This window comes from Heterocephalus glaber, unplaced genomic scaffold (genome assembly GCF_053883595.1).
Source record: "Heterocephalus glaber isolate CG9 unplaced genomic scaffold, H.glaber_assembly_v1.0 deba00001532, whole genome shotgun sequence".
Classification (NCBI taxonomy): Eukaryota; Metazoa; Chordata; class Mammalia; order Rodentia; family Bathyergidae; genus Heterocephalus; species Heterocephalus glaber.
In genome coordinates this window covers 21,980,559-22,000,228 of record NW_028258330.1, presented here as the reverse complement: position 1 = coordinate 22,000,228, position 19,670 = coordinate 21,980,559, and the positions used below count along the sequence as shown (strand labels likewise).

The 19,670-nt window shown below is 46.3% G+C and overlaps 1 protein-coding gene across 1 annotated transcript; it reads right to left on the bottom strand.

Moving 5' to 3' along the window:
• Nucleotides 1-1,639: 1,639 nt before the first annotated feature.
• LOC101718402 (angiopoietin-4-like) lies at nt 1,640-17,927 on the bottom strand. The gene is made up of 7 exons (XM_013070767.2): nt 17,629-17,927; nt 11,340-11,463; nt 9,896-10,017; nt 8,360-8,592; nt 5,730-5,836; nt 3,656-3,757; nt 1,640-1,870 (listed from the first exon to the last, which is right to left on the bottom strand). The coding sequence occupies exons 1-7, from the start codon at nt 17,925-17,927 to the stop codon at nt 1,640-1,642; spliced, it is 1,218 nt and encodes a 405-aa protein (XP_012926221.2).
• Nucleotides 17,928-19,670: the final 1,743 nt, after the last annotated feature.

Below are 19,670 nucleotides of genomic sequence, written 5' to 3'. Positions count from 1 at the left end.
CTGTGTTCTTTAGTGGAATGAGATGTTTCTTCTGATATTTCTGCCTCAAGGCATGTAAGTGGCAGATCCTGGACTTAGGACCACAGAAGTTCCTGCCCAAGAATTGGGTCAGGGAGATGAGACTCAATGGCTACTTGTAGGAAAGACTAGGAGGGCTGCCTGCATGGCCTCCCATGGTCTTATCATTTAGAGGCCCAGGGATGGAACAGCAGGAAGCTGGGCAGCTGGGCTTGGCTCACAGAGAATGGGCCAGCCAAGGCCATGAGGACTGCTGTGGGGGACAGCAGTTGTGACACTATTTGGTGAGTGGTATCAGTGGGCAGGCAGTGTGTTCATGCTTTCTGAATAACATTTCATGCAAACTCCAGCCTAGGGCACCCATTATACAGATAACAACTGGGAGGGAATGGCTTGGAGTCACTCAGGTAGACAAGGGTGGCATTAGGATTTCAGTCTGTGCTTCAGTAGTCAGTGACTTAAGTAGGAGCCAGTAGCTGTTGTGGCTACTCACTGGGCAGCTGTGAGGAGCAGGGCTCCAGCTGAGCCCTGCCTGGCCAGCCCTGGGTGGCACACTTAGTCCTATATGCAGCACTAAGGAGCAAGTTAAGCTAGTTGTGTATGTTCCCTAAAGAGGACTATCAGAGCCACCTCACTGAAGCAAGAAGAGCATTCACTAAGAAGAGAGGGTGGGGGGACACATCACTGGGAAGTCCTCACAATGGCATTAGTCACAAGTGCAAGGGGACAGAGTCATTTAGAGATTCCTTGGGAGGATGTGACCTCCCCGTCAAGGGGGGCATTCTAGCTGGTGGAAGAGACTGTGCTAAGGAGGAAATTTTGGCATCATGTGAGGAGACAGATATCATGTGAGCAACTCACAGACTAGTGCATTGGAGTCTGCAGGTCCATTCAGTCCTGGTTTAAAGTCAATCAGAATCCAAGTTTATCAGGATCAGAGAGTTCCTCAGAGATGCAACAGCATGGTGTGGAGGTGAATGAGCTGGGGCAGCAGGGAGATTTGAGTTCAAGTCTAGGCTATCTAAATTCCCCTCTAGCCAGATGATTTAAGTTCAGTGCCTGAGAATCATTTTACTAAAGTAGGCCTAGTAATGCACACCCCAGAGAGTTGTGGGAGGAGTTAAATAGAGTGTCGGGAACACAGCAGGTGCTCAGGAAATGCTTGTTCCTTTCCCTAAACATACCAAGGACCAGACTGTGAAATGAGTGAGGAAACGTGAAAATTTTGCAGTATCCTCATATCCAACTCCGTTCTGCTTTAGAAGCACTGAGCTTTCCAGTGAGAGCTGCCACAGGGCCAGACAGATTCCTGGTCTACTGTCTGTGGACATCCTGCAGTCATTTCCACCTCACCCCAGGTCACTGCACAGACTGGACAAGACACTTCTCTCTGGGTCTGTGTCAGTGACTGACTTGGGGTGAATGCCCTTGGGAGGTCCCTTCCTGCTCTGGAGATGTTGGTGCCAGTGTCGGTGACTTCCTCTCCACCCCACCCAGGGGTCAGGGCATGCTGCGTGCTAACCAGCCTTCTCCAGATCCCGTGATGTGGTCCCAAATGGGGGACAGATGGTAGAAAATGGAGACGCCCTGGGACTGACCTTTGGAACAGACTTTGTAGGCTCTAGCCTTGGAACACAGCCCACCCACCAGGGACCTCAGCCTGCCCGCCATCTGGGCCCCAAGCCCACTTGTAAAACTGTTCTTCACTGCCCAGCTGGAAATGCTTGAAGTTGCTGTGGGCTGGGTTGCCGTGGCAGTCTTTTAGCTCCACACGCAGAGAGTACTTTGCGCTGCTGGTGAGCTGGTGCACCTCCTCGTTGCCCAGACAGTGCTCCCCTGGGTCTCCGAAGCCCTATGGGGTGGGGGGAGGATAGAGTCGGCTGAGTGCCAAGGAGGGAGGCTAGGACCCTGACTAAGCAAGGGGCCTGGGCCAGGCACCAAGGCCACACCCCAAACTGCTGTGCCTAATGATCACTGTGAGCAGTCTGGGGTAGCAGACCTCCACCTCCCAGAGGAAAAAGACTTTACATTTGTAAATATAAAAGTGTATTAAAAATAATCACATTTCTCCAAAGTTTAGGAACAGGCAAAACTAAACTGTGGCCATAAAAATGAGAATATAAAATACATTCAGTGGGCTGTTGACCGGGAGGGGTCACAAGGGAGGTTCTAGGGTGCTGGAAGGTTTGTCTTATCTATCTTGCAGAGGGTGCCATGGGTAAGCATATATGTGAAACCCACTGAGCCTTAGATTTAATATTTGTGCACTTAGCTGCTCCTCTGTTAAATCTCAGTACAAAAACAATAAAGATTTTCATCATAAATGCTCTACATAAATGATAGAGCAGACTTTGTTCAAGGACAAGGCAGGCATTGCAAAATTTCAGCAATATAAAATGTATGAAAAGCTAAGAGCACGTGGAGTATCTTGTCACCAGTGTCCAGGAGCAGGAAACCAAAGCCCTTTGCAGAACAATAATTCAGCACCAATGACAGGGAACCCTGAAGTCCTGCTCCCCACTGGTGGGAAGAGGTGCCACTTTCTAAGGGTTGACATTACTGCATGTCCTTGTGGTTATCTTTCCTATTTCTTTTACTTTGAACAGGTTAATACCATTTAAGTTACCTTGTGAAAAATCCTTTACTCAATATTTAATTTAAAAAAACTGGAAGGCAATCAGGCAGTATATTTCATCTTGAAAAAGGCATGTGGTCTTTGAATCAGGGATTCCATATGAAAGAATTTGACCTGTCTCCATCGACTGGAGACTGGATAAAGAAAATGTGTTTTTTAAATAAAACAGACTACTACTCAGACATAAAAAAATGAGAAATTAGAGACATTTATAGCTAAGTGGATGCACATTGAGGCGATACTCTTAAGTGAAATAAATAGGATACACATGTAAATACCAAATAGTTTTTCTAGTGTGAGAAACTGAAAGTGTAAATAAGGACTAAGAGGTATAATAGATAATGTGAAATAGGAAAAAAAGGGGCAAAGGGAAGGGGAAGTGGGAACGGTAGGGGAAAGAAAAGAAGGGAATGGAATTAATATAAGAAAATGAAAAAATGGAAACAAAGTCTTTGTAAATAGGGAGGGATGGAGGAGTTGAAGGGAGGGCAGGGGAATGGGGAAAAAATAAGAACCAGGAGAGATTATGTAAAGGTGCAAATTTCCAATGATGAATGTCATTATATTGCATACCTAAAATGTACCAATAAAATTAATTTTTTAAAAAAAGAATTTGTCCTGCAGATGATGTCACAGATGTATAAAAGGAGACAGAAATTTTTTAAGCAATGTGTGTGGGTGATATTTCTTTTGGGTTTTCTCTTTAGTATTCTTTTAAAAAATAAACTTAGCAATGTATATCTTTTCCAAAAAGTGAAACAAGTGTTAAAATTTCATTCCTAGGATGTATGTTACAAATTTCAAAAATAGGTTCACTTTCAGGTTAAGGGGTCCTGGGAAGTGTATGGACACTGGGCAAATCTGGTTAAGGGTAAGTGGCTTACGTGATTATATTTTCTGGGAAAGGATGAGAATGAAGCAGGTCCCCTCCCCCTGCCAACACCCTATCACCTGCACCAGGCTTCAGAGCTGTAAAGCCCCTCCCCAGGGCAGCAGTGTCACCTGCTTGTAATCCTCCCAGTTCCGTTCAAAATCCACTTTGTTGTTCTCCCGGTGCTGGATGACGGTCCATGTGCCTCCATCTGTGCCCATCACACAGAACACCTAGGGGAAGAGGGAGCAGCTGGAATCCCTGGATACAGCAGAAGCCAGGTCCAGGGCAGCACAAGGGTGACTTGGCTGTTGGACTCCCCCGCCGGCCCCGCCCTGCAGATCAAAAGGTCAACAGCATCGTCAAGCTCCAGGCTCCAATGTCCTATCGATTGCAATCATTGCCTAAAGTGCAGGCCAGTGATCCTCTCCCAGAGCCACCTTCTCCTCACTTGTAAAAGGGGGCATTCATACTTTAACCTCTTTGTGTCTCAGTTTCTCCTCTGCAAACTGGGATTATTGTGAGAATTAAATGAGATGGGTCATGTGAATGTCTAGAAGAGAGCCCAGCCCATACCAGGAGAAAAGTGAATGAAGGCTTCCCACTCTTTAAAATTGCAGGGCTGCTGGAAGGATTAAGTGTAGATGATTAATAAGGGGTTAGACTCAGAAAATGCTATTACTGCTGTCCTTCAATCTACAGTGGTGTGAGCACCTACCATATGTGAGGCTCTGTTCAAAGCACAGTGGATGCTCACATGGGTGAGACAAAAAGAATCCTTTCATTCAAAGAGCTTACCATCTATCACAACTAAATTTTTCAACCTAACTATTGTTCACACTCTATTTTTCCTATCAGTTCAGTACAAGTTCAATATTCCATGAATGCAGACTTGGTGCCTGGCCCTGTACTGGCTGAATCATTGATGAATCAGAGACAAATCAGGCCTCAGGCTGGCTTGGTCTGGAGGAGGCTATGACAGGACAGGCAGACAACTGAATGTGAACATTTGGACATCTACAAGAAGGAGCCCCAGAAACCCTTCTGGAGGAGGTGGCTTCTCAATGTGGCACTGAATGACGGTGTATCTGCCAGAGAAAGGTGACATTTTCAGGGAAGAGTACAGCAGGAAGGAGTAGGGGCTCTGAGGTAGAAAGGTCAGCTGAGGGAGAGAAGCAGGCCACCTGTTGTGGGGTGGCAGCGTGTGCAGGAGGCTCAGAGGGGAAGAGCTTGCTTCAAAGTGAAGCTGAGGGTTGAGCCCAGATCTCTTTCCCCCCTGGCCAGGCTTTGTGTCTCCATGAGTGCCCCCCACATCTCAGCCATTCACATCTTCCTGAATTCCACAATAGCTACATTTCCTTAATTTTTACAAAGCATATTTTCATTAAAAATGGTGTCCTTTCTTATACTTAAGGACATTGAAATATATTTTACAAGGACTCTTATCAGTACAATAAATGGAACAGTAGTAACACTTGCCTTATTCACATGATTGTAAAAATAATGAAACAAAATATTACGAAGTTCTACTTAGACATTTTTGCCAACACAGGACCCTCAGTTGATCTCTTTATTAAAAGAGCCATTTAGCAGATGTGTGAGAAATGTGAAAGTCACTCTGGGGACAAATAAAGCTTCTCCATGACACACTCAGCTTGAAAGGAAAGTGCAGATGGAATTTTGAAGCAGGACCGCTGGACAGTTGCTCTGTTTCCCTTCCCCTTCTGGCTGCCCCAAGCCTTACCCGACACCCATGCTCCCCTCCAACCCTGACGGCTGGACCTGTGAGTTTAGAGCCACTTTGGGAGCCACTCACTGAAGATGGTGGCCCAGTCACTAATGTCTTGTATGAGACAGAGCTCCTATTTCTGCCTTCAACTGGAAATAAACCTCTTTGTGCTGAGCCTCTGGAATTGCAGGGTTTACTTGTTCAGAGAGCATGACCTTCAGCAGCACAGAGCTATTTCCTGTGACCCCAGTGAGAGGTCGCTCTGGAAGGTGGCACTTCTACTTTGAATTCTGTTTTGCCCCAAGGTCTGACACCTGCCTGGATGGGGGCTGCAGAAGGCAGGACATTCCCAAGGCAGGATGCCCCCACTTCACTGGCATCTCAGATACTGGACAAAGCTCGATTCTGATGGGGGTTCATCTCACCAGCACTTGGCTCAGCTCCCCTCAGTCTCCACATGCTAGGATCCTCCTCACCCTCTTGGCCTGGTTCAGATTGGGTATGTGGATGGTGTAGACGCCATCCTTATTGACTCCAAACCTATGGATCTCCTCACAGTCTCGGAATACCTGCTCAGCTGCACCTGTGGAGGCAATAATGGGACAAAGCAAAAGTCAGCTGGAGATGAGCAAGGAGAGGGAAGGGACAGAGTGGGCTTGCCTGCCTGCTGTGTGCAGGTCCTGGTCCTGGGGAGGTGCAGGGATGGAGAGAAGAGCCAGACCTGGGAAAGTTTCCTAGAGCTAGGAATCAACAGTGAGCAGGTGTTCCTGGGTGTAGAAGGGGTGGTGTTCTCGGCAGAGGGAACAGCTGGTAAAGGCTTCAAGGTGGGCAGTCTAGTGTGAGCAGGGCACAGGGCTATGAGGGACAGGTTGACTCACACCATGAGTGGGGAGCCTTTGCAGGAGTTCTCTGGCTGCTTGAGGTAGGGCAAGGCAGGCACAGAGAGGTCAGGGAAGGAAGAGTGCAGAGAGGAGGCTTTTTCAGCAGACCTAGCTGGCCTCGAGGACCAGGCCAAGGCGCCCAGACTGCTGTGCCCAGGAAGAACACTGGTTACTGTGGAACTGCGGGTAACTTTCCTGGGTAGGGGTCTCCCCTGTCTACCTGCCAGCTGTACCCAATTTCTCATGGTCCATGGGAACTGGAGTCCAGGCTAGCAGGAGGAAGGTGCGGGCACAGAAGCAAACAGGACAGTCCGCATTTCCCCCAGCTAGGCAGGGGCCAAGCCAGGAGCTGGTCCAAGATTTCCAACCACCACTCTATGCACTGCAAATTTCTATGGTCATCAAAAATATCAGTATCAACAATGACAAAAGTCAATTAACTATCACAGTTGTATTGTAGGGTGTTTAGGTGACTGTTTGCTTTTACAGAAACCACTGGAAGGGAGGTGAGACATAAAAATAGGCTGTACTGTATGGCTACACAACACAGTGTGAGCCCAGCCTGTGCTCCCTGTGAGTCTCTGGGCTGGTAATTCATACCGGTTTTGCTCTCTTTAGGCCCCAGGCACCTTGCTTAGCCCCTTCCAGTGCATAGTCTCATCTCATTCTCAGAGCGAGAGCTCTGTGAGATTATCATCCTCATTTCACAGGTGAGGAAATATGAGGATCTGGGAAATTGAAAGAGTATGGAAAGTCCCAGTGTTAGCCAGTGATGGAGTCAGGGCTGGAACTCTGCTGAGAGGCCATGCTCCCTTCCTACCACCTGACCCTCAGATTTATGCCCACAGAGTTTCCATCACAGGGCAAAAGTACCCCACAAGAATCCTTCCCAGTGACAGTGGAGGGTGTTTGGGCTAATTATGCCCATGGTGAAGGGCCATCACCGCCTCCCCACCATGGGTGAGCAGACACTGAATATCAGAATAGCTGCAAGTCTATGGAGTGAGGTAAGCCCTGTGCTTGGGCTCAGCCACAGATCCCACACGTGGGGGTTATTCTGCAGTCCCGCTGCCATGCACAGGTCCCTAATGGGTTCTGGTCACTCCACATCTTGTGGGTTGGAAGGCACCCAGATCTCCTGCCTGTGGCTTCCTTGGGCCTGCTGGATTTAGGATGGAGCCACAGTGGGGTCCTCTGCCCCAAGTTCCTATCAACACGGTGCCTGGACTCCCGTCTCAATTGCTGGATTCCTGGTCCTTGAAGGCTTCTAGGCTCCCCCATGACCACCCAGCAGCAATAGGAGCCTCTCTCTGGCCTGCTTCTCACCCAGCCATTCTCGACTCCCTAAGATGAGGCCCATCCTGTCCAATCCACCATGTCCTCTATGGGCTCAGATTAAAGTCCCCTCTCCTTAGCACAGTCCCTAGGCCAGCTCTGCTGTGGGAGCTTCAGGAACACTGCTAGCAGAGCATGTGGTACACCATAGGCACTCAACAAAGAAATGTTTCCTCCTTTCCTCTGAGGCCTGCAGAGGGGCTGGGTACATTTGCAAGAGACAGGGCAGCCTGTGTGCATTGCTGCATCCTCACACCCAGTAGGTGAGGAATCAAAGTTTGTTGACTGAGTGAGTGAATCTGGAATCAGGAAGCCTTAGCCTCCAAGTGGGCCACAGTGGGTGAGTTCTGGGGAGCAGGTAGGGTACTGGGCTCCCTTCTCAAGCTGGGCTGGGAGGCCTCTTGTCTTAGGTGTGGTCTTCTTGGGGTTAGGGGTGGGACATTAACAGGAGAGAAGTCCTTGGGGTGCACTGAGTCCCACATCCTCATCCTATGGGGGAAACTGAGGCCTGGGGAGGAGTAGGGGAAGGCCAAGCAAGCAGGGCTAAGGAGTGACTCCTAGAAGCCAAATTTGTCAGTTGGGCTGCTGCTGTCCTTGTTATCACCATCACCTCCATGGAATAGATGGGGAAACTGAAGCTAGGTATGGGGTGGGATGGGGCAGACACAAGCACATGTGAAGTCAGAAGGTAGAATATGGCTTCTCTTAGGATCATTGCTCTCACCATTATTATTGCTGCTTATGTTTTTTTCTATTGTGTAGTGGCCAGGAGGGTGTGGCCTTCCCCAGGATAGGTCCAGGCCAAGAGTAACCCTGGAGGCTAAGTAGGGCTCTTTCCTGGCTCCTGTCCTCTTCCTCAGCCTCCTGCCTTGCACACCTTGGTTACTCACCTGGGCTCTGGTCTACCAGGCACATGAGCTGCTTCAGGTTCTCCAGGAATTGGTGCTGCCTCTGCTGCAGAATGGTGGAGTTGCTGCTTTCAGCTTGTAGGTTGTGCTGGATGCTGGTGAGGGTGCAGCTCTGGTGTTTCAGCAGCTGTGGCAGCTGTGCCTTCAAGCTGTGGATACTGGCAAGCTGGGCCTCTTTCTGCACCTTCAGGGTGAGCAACTTAGTCTTCAGGTCGCTGGGGGGAGGGTTGCATGGGGGTGAGCCCACTGTCCTACCCACATTTGCATCTGGAGACTTCCTATTTGGGGGTCACACATCCTTGCCCATATTAGGCATGGACTGATGAGGAGAGTGGTGTGGACTGGGGTCCAGGGGAAGTCAGAGGTCAGGCAGCTGGGACACAGCAGCACCCAGGCAGCCACTGTCTGGCTTCAGTACCCTGGTGGCTTAGGGACAGGGCTGAGAGGATAACATTTTATTGTTGATCTAGGTTTGCAGACCCTTTCTCAGACTCAGAACTAAATCCAGCCAGAACAGAAGAAATTGCCCCCTGGCCCGAAATTATAATGCAGGAAAAGAGAATTTGGGCAGACTTGAATTCTGGAATTCTTACTGTCTTGAATGGACAAGAACTTATTGAGAGTGTCTTCAATCTCTGCAGATTTCTAGGTACTTGCACACTTCAGAGTGATTGAAAATGCCCTAGTTCTTGCCACCTAGACCTTGGGTTGGTGGAATGAGAAACAGAACTGCTACTAAGGGCATTCTAATCAGAGGGAGAGGATAGTCCTGATGACTATGGCCCAAACCCAGCATAAAGGAGCAATAACTATATCATCCTGGTTACAAGGTTGCTCACTGATTAGGTTTTGCCTCTCCTGGAAACTTAACCTTGGCAATTTTTTCTCCCCTCAGCTGGAGACCAAGATAAAATCTGCCTAGGGTGTCAGCTTTCTCTGCCCATGACTAATATTTTTCTTTGCAATTTAAAGACTAATTCCTGATGTAGATTTGTATATACTGAAGGGACTCTGCCTGTATAGACTAGAAATTGGTAATTGGAGTGTCCTAGGGGAAGGGGAGCAGGTGGGCTGCATCAGGTTTATTTGTCTGCAAATCAAGAAAGGTAGTTAAAATGTACAGGTTGAATTGTATGGTGTGTAAATTATGTATCAATAAAGCAGTTAAACTTTATAAAATAAAGAGAGGAAGAAGAAAAGAAAGAAGCAAAGTGCCCTGAGTCTCTTTCCCTACATAATGCTGGGGGCCAATCTTTGGGACTGCCTGGCCCCTAGCTCGGCCAGCCCTGGTGCCCATCTTCCTCCCAGCTCCTCTGGACTCCAAGCCTTTCAGTCCTTACTAGCCCTGGCCTAGCTCCAGCTTAAGGCCCAGACCCTCACAATGGTCCCTCACCCCAGTCCTAATCCAGGCCCCAGTGCCATCCCAGACACTGGCCCAGATTCAGCTGCCAGCCCCAGCTTCAGCTCAGGTCCTGAGCTCGAGTCTTTCTGGCTCAGTCCTAGTCCAGCCCTCCCTACCTGTTGCAGCCATGCAACTGGTTGAGCTCATAGCTCTGCTCCTGCAGCTGCTTCTCTAGTTTGGTGATGGTCAGTAGAATCTCCATCATCTGGATCTCCATGCATGACTTCTGGTTCAGGACCTGTCCCAGGGAGCAGGAGAGTGGGGGGCACCATGATCCCTGCAGGTATCTATCAGCTGCCATCAGCCTGCCTACAAACCTGTCACTGCTGACACTTGCTGACTCAGAGCCACCCTCCAAGTTATTAGTCCCTGTGTTCACTCATGCACTGAGTGTATGGTGTGCTTCCTGAATTTGCCCTCCCTCATCACTGCTCGTGACACTTCCAGTCCTCCTGTTGTGCAGACTCCAGGAGGATCATTCTTGACCTCACATGGAATCCACCAGCAAGTGCCATTATCAACCCCTTCCAAATGGTCCGTTACTTATTCCCTCTATGGCCTCCTCCATGGCCCCTGCCTCTGTTGTCTCTTGCCCAGTGTCCTGTAATGACCTCCTCACAAGGCTCCCTGGCCCACCCTTGGCCCTTGTAGTCCTTTCCTGCTCAGCAGCCTGAGGCAGACTTCCCAAATGAGTTCCCTCTGCTCACAGTCCCCCTGTTGTTCCTCCGGTGCTCACCATGGCTGGCCAAGCCCTTGATGATCTTCTGCATCACCTCATTGGCTCCACCTGCTGCTCTCCCCCGGTTACTCTAGCACGCCAGTGTCCTTACATTCCTGGAGCTGCTCCCATCTTCCCACCTCCTGCCTTTGCATATGGTCTTCTCTGTGACTGACACACACTGCCCACTGAGCCAGGCTCCAGTGCTGCTCCTTAGTGGTCCCTTCTAGCCTTGCAGCGTTACCAGCAGCTTCGTCCCTCCCACCACGCCCAGGAGACCCCACCTAGCTCTCTCTTCTTAGCATGGTCACTGTGTAACTTACATGTTCCTTATCTTGCTCACTTTCTTGGTATGTTCTGTGGGATAGGGATGCATGTGTGTCCTATGTACTGCTCTGAACTGGGACCAGGCATTTGGAATGGGGCCTGGCACACAGTGGGGTTCAGAAAGCCTGTACCCACTTGTCACTCATGAGCGTGTCCATTAACTTTCCCTGTTTCCTCTCATTGCTCAGGGAGTCCTTGGCCCCTGAGGCCTAAAGGATTCTTCACCATCCATCTTCCCCATATACCTTAAACCCTTGAGGCCATAGGGATTATGCTGTTTTCTTGTTCCTGTGGCTTGGCCCAGCTTGAGCACTGCATGCAGGCTGCAAAGTTGGGCCCAATGTCTGCCTAGCCACCCAGGACCTGCAGTCTGGAGGGAGGGTGGTAATGATGGGACTGGGTCCTTAGGGAGGGAGTCTAGGAGCCTATGGCCCAGAAGAGGCTTTGACCTGACCCAGGGACAGGGGCCAAGGCAAGGTGCCAACCTGGCTACCCACCAACTCATTCTCCATTACCTGATCCTCCATGCCTGTCAGCTTCTGGGTCTGGTTCTGGAGCATGGGGGCCAGGTGGGTCTGCTCTATGTTTTGCTGGTCCAGTGGTAGGTCTGGTCTCAAGATGATCAGGATGTATCTCCAGCTGGGGAGATATTGGGCTGGGTCACAGGCAGAAACCAGAGCAGCCTCCTGTCCCTCCAAAGGGTCTCTATGGAGACTCACAGAGCAGTCAGAGGCTCAGAATGGGCCAGTGTAGTGGTTTATTTTAGTTATCATGAGCAGGGCTTCAAAGAGGATTGATAGTGTCATATACAAGAAAATAAAATAACCCATGCAGGTAAAGAGCTATTTCAAGCAGCTAAGCCAAACTTAGAGATGCAGAGACAAACATAAGAATGACAAAAGCTACAATAGGAAGAGACATGAGGACCTTTCCTCCCAGGAAGAAAATAGGCTAAGTTAGTTAATAACTTTTCTCTACCCTCTGGACAACTGGACTAGAACTGGAGAAAATAAGAAATGCAAGACAATCCATTTCTTTTTGAACTCATATTCTTTGAAATAAATCACTATGCTTTGCTTATCTATATACAGCCAAGAAAAAATGGTGGACTTCTTTGCCCTCTTGGTGGATATCAACCAAGAGCTGTGTTTCTTATTATTATTTGTAATAAGCACTCTCCGAAATTATCCTCTTTGTCCTCAAATAATTTTTTCAATTTTTGGAGACAAAGAACTTGGGCTTATACAAAATTAATTATGTCATATTAGAGGTCCCATCAAGATGGGTCTGGACTTTAATTCCAGTGAACTGAGTTTGACAGGAGGTAAGAGATCAGAGAGTATTTATCTTTTTTCCATTTTTCTCCTTTCACTGTGGTTATATTAAAGAGATAGGTAGGATTTATGGTTATGTTAGAACTAGATAAATGATAAGCAAACAACATTCCATAATCTGGGTTTACTGAAAAACCAAGGGGCGCTTAGATGGCAATTGAGAAGATTGTAACTCCCTGACCTCAGACAATGAGAAAGGGGGGAAGGGACCTTATAAGGTACTTGGATGAAAGACACAGCTTGTTTGAATCAGGTGTGTGTGAGTCCAGACAGACACCTATTTCTGCAGAATCACCATTAAAGTTCTGCTTCTGCTGTACTTCACATCTGAGTCTATAAGTCTGGAGTCTGAGTGGTGGGCTTCTCCCATGGCTGTATACTGGGTATTAAGTCTACTTGTGATCAGTAACAGTTTCCTAAACTTATAAAAGGCCTAAAGATGTTCTTAGTTCTTGTCAGTACAGTTAAATCCTGTAAAACCTGTTGAAGGAATCTAAATTTTTCCTTAGGAGTAAAAACTAAGTCATATTTTTATGATGCTAGTGTAAGAACAGGAGGTCATAGGCAAGAAAAAGGATAAAAGAGGATCTCATTAAGCTTTATTAAAGAAATTAATAGGAAATCTTACCAAAGTAAGCTTTTGTCTCTGCAATTAGACTTCAGCAATTAGAAAGACAAAGGGAAAGAAAAATAGAGAAACTAGATTGGAGAGGTTGTGGGGCAACACAATTAATGTAAAAATTTAGCAAGAAGAATCGACAGGCAAAACAGAGATGTAGTGGATGCACATTGAGGTGATACTTAAGTGAAATAAATAGGACAAACGTGTAAACACCGAGTAGTTTCTCTAGTGTGAGGAACTGAAAGTGTAAATAAGGATTAAAATGATTGAAATGAATAATTGATAATTTGAAATAGGAAAAGGTCCAAAGGTGTAGGGGTGGTGGGAGAGGAAGGAGAAAGGGAAGAAGGGAAAGGAAAAATTATGAGAAAAGAAAAAAAACTGGAAACAAAATCTATGTAAATAGAGAAGGGTGGAGGGGGTGAAGGGAGCACAGGTAATGGGGACAAAATAAGAACCAAGATGCATCATGAACAGGTACAAGCACCCAATGACAAATGTAAACATATTGTATACCTAAAATGTACCAATAAAAGAATTAAAAATAAATAAATAAATACATTAGGAGGGGTAGAAGGGTTGAAGGGAGGGCAGAGGAATGGGAAACAAAATAAGAACTAAGATAGATATAAAGGTACAAATTTCCAATGATGAATGTCATTATATTGTATACCCAAAATGTGCCAATAAAGTTAATTAACCCCCCCAAAAAACAGAGATGTAGCCAGGAACATGAAAAAGATCAGGGTTCCCAGCTTCCACCTTCACCTGATAAAATACAAAGAAAACAAGGGGAAGACACCTCAGGTCTCTTATTTAATATGTAAAAGACACATACACCTATACATATACACTTATATGTATATTCTCACTTTAGTATCACTATACCACAGCACCAGATACACACATGTCCTCTTTACATAATTTCTAACTCTAAGCTGCCTTTCTATGGGGATTTCCCTCTCTACACTTATCCATCACAAAAGGACAGGAAAGAGTCAAATGGCCAAAAGAATGTAGACAGAAGTGCCCAAGCTGGAGTCAAAGACAACCAGGGAGCCAACCAGATTGTTGCAAATTCCAGGTGCCCAACATGGGGCAGGGACATCAGTCTTAATAAAAAAGAGCTGAGGGCAAAAATCCACAGGTATTCACTTTCTGATGCCTCATATTCTTTCAGAGTAGCTATCTATCTTCTCTTTTCTTTACCACCCTTTCCCAAATAAATAGTCTTCCTTTATTTTTAAATTCTGACTCTTTAATTCCTTACTGGTGGTGAGAGTTTCCTTTTTTATTTAATTTCACTGGTACATTTTAGGTCTACAATATAATGACATTCTTCATTGGAAATTTGTGCCTTTATGTAATCTCTCTTGGTTCTTATTTTTTTCCCCCTTCCCCTGCCCTCCCTTCAAAACCCCCACCCCTCTCTATTTACAAAGACTTTGTTTCCATTTTTTCATTTTCTCATAGGAATTAGTTTATGACCCTGATAGCTGAAGGTTCCAAAACAGCAGTGGCCTGGTGTGGTGTACACCCCTAGATGTGACACTATTTACTGTCAATCTCACAGTGAGATAGGAAGAAAGTAAGGAGCAGGTTGAAAGAAAGCAAGGAAATTGAAATTTTAAAATTGTACTTATAAGAAAAACTGCAGGTTTAAGACATAAAAATACTCAAGGGTTTTTTCCAAGCATGATAAGCCTGTAAACTGGGCCCTTGACCTGTCCTTTTCACCTGTAAACTGTGCACCCTTCATTCTCAGGAAGCAGCAAGATTGGCGGGTAGCATACTTCAACTTCAAACATGTAAATGGCTTCCATTGTAATCTGGCAGATAGTGAGAATGCATTTCCTAGATCACCTATCTTGAAGAGACCCCCTAAAATGTACCCAACTCTGGCTTATAATGTGTCTCATTTCTCTGAACATCCACACTCTGCTTTTATATCCTATATCTCTGTGTAATAAACCCTTCTTTTGCCTCTTACTGATGTGTCCAGAAATTTTTTTCTGTGATGGGAGTCAGCAAACCTGAAAACTTATTTTATTAAAAAGGCTGGGTTAAGTTCCTTATGTCCAACTTCAGGGACCTTTAGACCCAGCCCAGTGAAATCTATCTTGAGACAATGAAGGGATCTTAAAAGAGGGGTGGAGACTGTAGACCTTGATTCTGGTAAGCTCAGCAGAAAGGCTTTTCATTTCTTTTTTCTTCTTTCTCTCTCTGTCTCAAATCTTTCAACTTTTCCCCCCCTAATATTAGCAGAGACAGGCAGGGAACTAGAGAGTGGAGGAGACTAGTGCTAGTGAGGGAGGGGAAGTGCCATGGCCTTTGTTTTTCTTGATATGTGACCTGTAGTTATTAAGTGGCATTTTGGATTTTTAAATTGTCTGTGAGTTTGTTTTTTTTTGGTGTTTGTTATAGGTCCCTAGATATAGAGTTCTTTGCAGTAAATTTTTGAGTAAAATCCAGCTGTTGTGTATAATTCCTTTTCCTGCTTTTTGATCTGTTGATAAAGGTTAGAGCAGATGGATTTCTCTGTGACTATCAAGGATGCCTACATTAGATAGTGACACAAAACTTGGCAAAGCCCCCAGTTGTGGAGAGTTCTGGTGGGAGAGAAACAGCAAAGCTGCCACACCGGGCAGTTCTGGTTCTAGAAGACAGGACAGGCTGTATATACAGTGTGACCCTAGCATTCCCTTGCACAGATGACTTAGCCCAGTTTGGGTGCCCCAGTTTGGGTGCTCCCACTGCTGTGCAGGCAAACCCCAGGAAGAAGTGGGTAGCTCTGGCTGCCTGAGTATGGGCTAGAATCCTATCTTTTTCTCTTTTCTTTCTCTATCTGTTTCCAGAAGTACACAAGAGAGACATTTAAAGGTATAGTAGATTTTATATGACTATAACTATGTCAGTCCCAAATATTTTTATATTTTTTATATTTTATAAACTTGGGATCAATTTAAGATAAAAGCTTTTTGTCATGCCTGGCCTAAACAAACAGGATAAGCAAACAGGCTGCTTTCAGCAAACAATAGCAGCTTCTCAGTAAATAGACTCAAAACGAAGTATACAACTTTCCTGGCCCTGAGAAGTCCAGTGATTATCTACACACCTGTGCAGACAGACCTTGGATTCAATCACAAACATTTCACTCCTTAGCCCCTTCAATATCTATATATGCCTAATTCCTTTGCCAGTTATCTACTAATATCTCTCTCCTAGTGTTAGCCCATCCACATGTGGATGTAATAAACTTGGCTTTTTCCAGCTACTGGCTAGTCCCTGATTTTAGCCCCTGTTCACAGGAAAAAACTTTTCTTTCAAAAGCCCATTTTAAACCAGTGGATTCATGTGCCATCTATAACACTTTTGAAAGTTGATTTTTCTTTAAAGGTAAATTAGGAGAAAAAGACAAAGCTCTATGTTGGGAGCAATGCTACATAATTCTAGGGAAAAATCATTTGGTTAGCCTAGTTCTCTTGCCTACAGCCCAGCTACAGAATAACTCCAGTTTGGCCTCCGGTCACAACTGAGACTTCAGTGATCCAGTAATGCTGTGATTCTCCAGCACAAGAAACATCCTGGGAGAACAAACATCTGCTCAGTTCCTCATTGTTCTTGGACTGATTAACATCTTGTTTGCCGGAGATGTACTGAACTCTCTGCAAGCCTTCCGTTACACCTTGTTTATCCCAAAGTGAACTATTGAACTCTCTGCAAGTCATTTGTTACATTTGTTTCTCCCGATGTACTGAATAAAAGGTGTGGTAAGCTGGGGGCTTTGTCTTTGCCGCCCAGAGCAGCACTGATCAGACCCAAAGCTCAGCTTCTTCTCGGTCTCATTTTTCTACCTTTCCTGTAATTCGCCGTGTGCTGCCGTGGCTCGCAGGAGACCAGGACTCACTGCAGGGGTTCTGGTAACGTCCCCTTCCCCTGTCCCCTACAGCTCTTATCCTTTTTCCCTTCTGACTATTACTGGCTAAAAGTCTATAGTGTTAACAAAAAAGGTACTCAGGGTAGCTTAAAGTATTAAAAGAAATACTATTGTGACTTACATAAAAAGAAGAGCTAATTAATAATCACTAAAACATTCTGACTAGTCTATTTATAGTTATAAACCTACAACTTAAAAAATATTATTATAACTGAACATGGCCAATGCATCAACGAGTGCACTTTAGTCTAATACAGTTGTTTTTTATGTGTTCTATATGTTATCTTTTCTGTCTGCCTGTTAATCTGTTTTAATAATTGGTTAAACATACCCACCTTGTGATTTTGCCCTACAAAACCTCCTTTAAGAAGTGGGCTCATTGGTAACCCACTTTCAGGTCACTTTCTGTCTCTCAGGAGCTATCTATCTCAATAAATTTTTCCTACTCATAACCTCTGTTGTTCCTCAGAATTCATTCTTTGATTTTGGGGAACAAGAACATGGTGTATCTTACAGCTAGCAGGTTGAGAATTTTATATTACTCCCCCTATGTCAATCTGACCTCAGACAGCCAGCGCTGGCCATAGCTCGCCCTCCTCCCCTTTTTCCCTTTGTGTCATCATGTGACACAGTAGACATCTCTTCATGCCCTCTTTCTCTCCTTCATCCAGAAGGGATGAACTATTCTCTTCTGGCTGTGTGCCCATGTGGGAAAAGGCCTGGTCTCTGAAGAATGGCTGGGAAGAGCCACCTTCCTGTTCTGATGCTGTCTAGTCTTGCTGTGTGGTATCAGGTCCCCCACTTCCCCTTTTTGGGCCTTACATCCCAATCTCTACACCTTAAAGCACAGTTCTTCATGCCCAGTGAGGCCTTTGGGGATGGTGACTGCCCCAAGGTTGCCTGCTGCTCACAGCCCCAGCCATACCTTCTGCAGCCTCTGTGGGCTGTACTTCAGTACATTCTTCAGCTGTTCCATTTGTTGGTCAGATAACAGCCCTGCACAAATGATGGGTAGCTGGTTCTGGGTGTTGTTGGATGCCTTCAAAGCTGTGGATTTTGGTGGGGAGTGTGGGAGCTCAGGCAGCAAGATGGTGTAGCCGCACTGGTCATGCTGGATTCCATATACCTGCCTACGCCTGTTTGCCTGCTGTCCCTTCACTTGGGTGGTAGTCGTGGTGGCCACCAGGAGGAGGAGGCTGCCCAGCAGCATAGTGGGCCAGAAGAGCATCCAGAGATACGTGTTGAGTAGAGGAGTCTGATCAGAGCCCTGACAGGCTCTCTCCACTGCTGCCTGCTCTGTACCTGGGACACACCAGTGTGGCCTGTGGCTCCTGCAGAACAGGTCTTCAGAGCTACTATAACCACAAATCCTTGTGTGGCCAGCTCAGTCTGTGGCTATTTATGCTGTAAGTACCACAGCTGCAGGACTTCCTGGCCTCTGCTTCCACCCCCAGGCTGCCCTTCACCTCAGGGCTCTGTTCCCCTCCTTTCTCTTCCTTCTGTCCCCAAGCAGTCACAATGGCCTCTTTGCCTGTCTTTCCTTCAAGACCTGTGACTGTCCAGTGGGGTCCTATCCTCTCCCAGCTCTGGTGCAAAGAAAACATGAGGGACAGGAACACACCACACTTTTGCAAGCCCCACAGCTTTGACCCCAGTGCTTCTGTGCTCTCTTCCTGGCTCTATCTCTCTATACTGCCTCCTTTAGTAGGATAAAAGAAATAAAAACCACTTAGAAAAGACATTAAGAAATTGAGATTTTTAAAATTATTTGTAACTGCAGCTTCAAGGCACAAAAGTTATTCAAATCCTTTTCCTTTCCAGGAAACTCACTAAAAAAATGCCTAAGGGTCTTAATGACAATAGTCCTGAAAATCTGGGTTCTGGGCCTGTCCTTTTAACCCATAAATTGTGTTTCTTCCACCCTCAAGGAAGCAGTAATATTGATGGGCAGCATATTTCAACCTCAACCACATGTAGGTGGCTTGCCTTGTAATCTGACAGACAGCAGAAATACATACCCTAGATCAGCCATCCAAAAGAGATCACCTAATTATACCCAACTTTGGTGCATAATGCCTCACCTTTCTCTGAACACCTGCTCTCATCGGGTTTTGAGTGAGTTAAAAAATCTCTAATAAATTCTTCCTGTGTCTCTTACTGATGTGTCCTGAAAATTCTTTTTCTGAGACAGGACCATTAAACCTGAACACTTATTCTACAAGGGTAGGATAGGTTTGTTATTTCAGCTCAGTGACACTCCCAGCCCTTGCCCTCCAGGCTGCATTCTCAGTGTCAGCCACAACTAGCCCTTCTCAGCCTCTCCAGCTTTTTTCCTAGATTCCCTGTTAGCTTCAAACTTGGCTAAGTGCAAATGACAATGCAGAGCACATAGGGAGGGGGCAGAATGGTTGGCCAGGTAAGCCAGGGGAGAAGCAGCCAAGCATGAGTTTCTGGAGACTCAAAGAAGTGGGTGCATCTGTGGGGACCTGGGTCCTGTCCCTAGTTCTCACTAAGAAAGTAGGGGAGCCTTGTGCCCGGAAATGGCACTGGCCAAGTTGCTATGACAGTGATGAGACGTTGTCAAGTCCTGGAATATGTTGTCCCAGGGCTAGAGCGAGGTGATGGGTCATGGGGAGAAGAGCTTGGGGTGCAACAGGATCTTGGCCAGGTTATGACCCCCACAGTCAGAGGCACTGGCCCTAAATCTTTCTCCTCACTGGGGCCAGGATACCTCACTGGGCAGCTTCACCTCTCTGGACCTCCACCCCTAATCTGTGAACCCAGGTAGCCCCTTCTCTTGCTTGAGAGCTGCATGTGAGTCCTCAGCAGGGGGACTGAGGGATTTCAAGTTTGTTCTTCAACATCTGGCTCCTACCAGCTGTGCAAATTTGGGCAAGTCATGTACCCTCTCTATGCCTTAGTTTATTCTTGAATGAGAAAAATAATCTCTCCC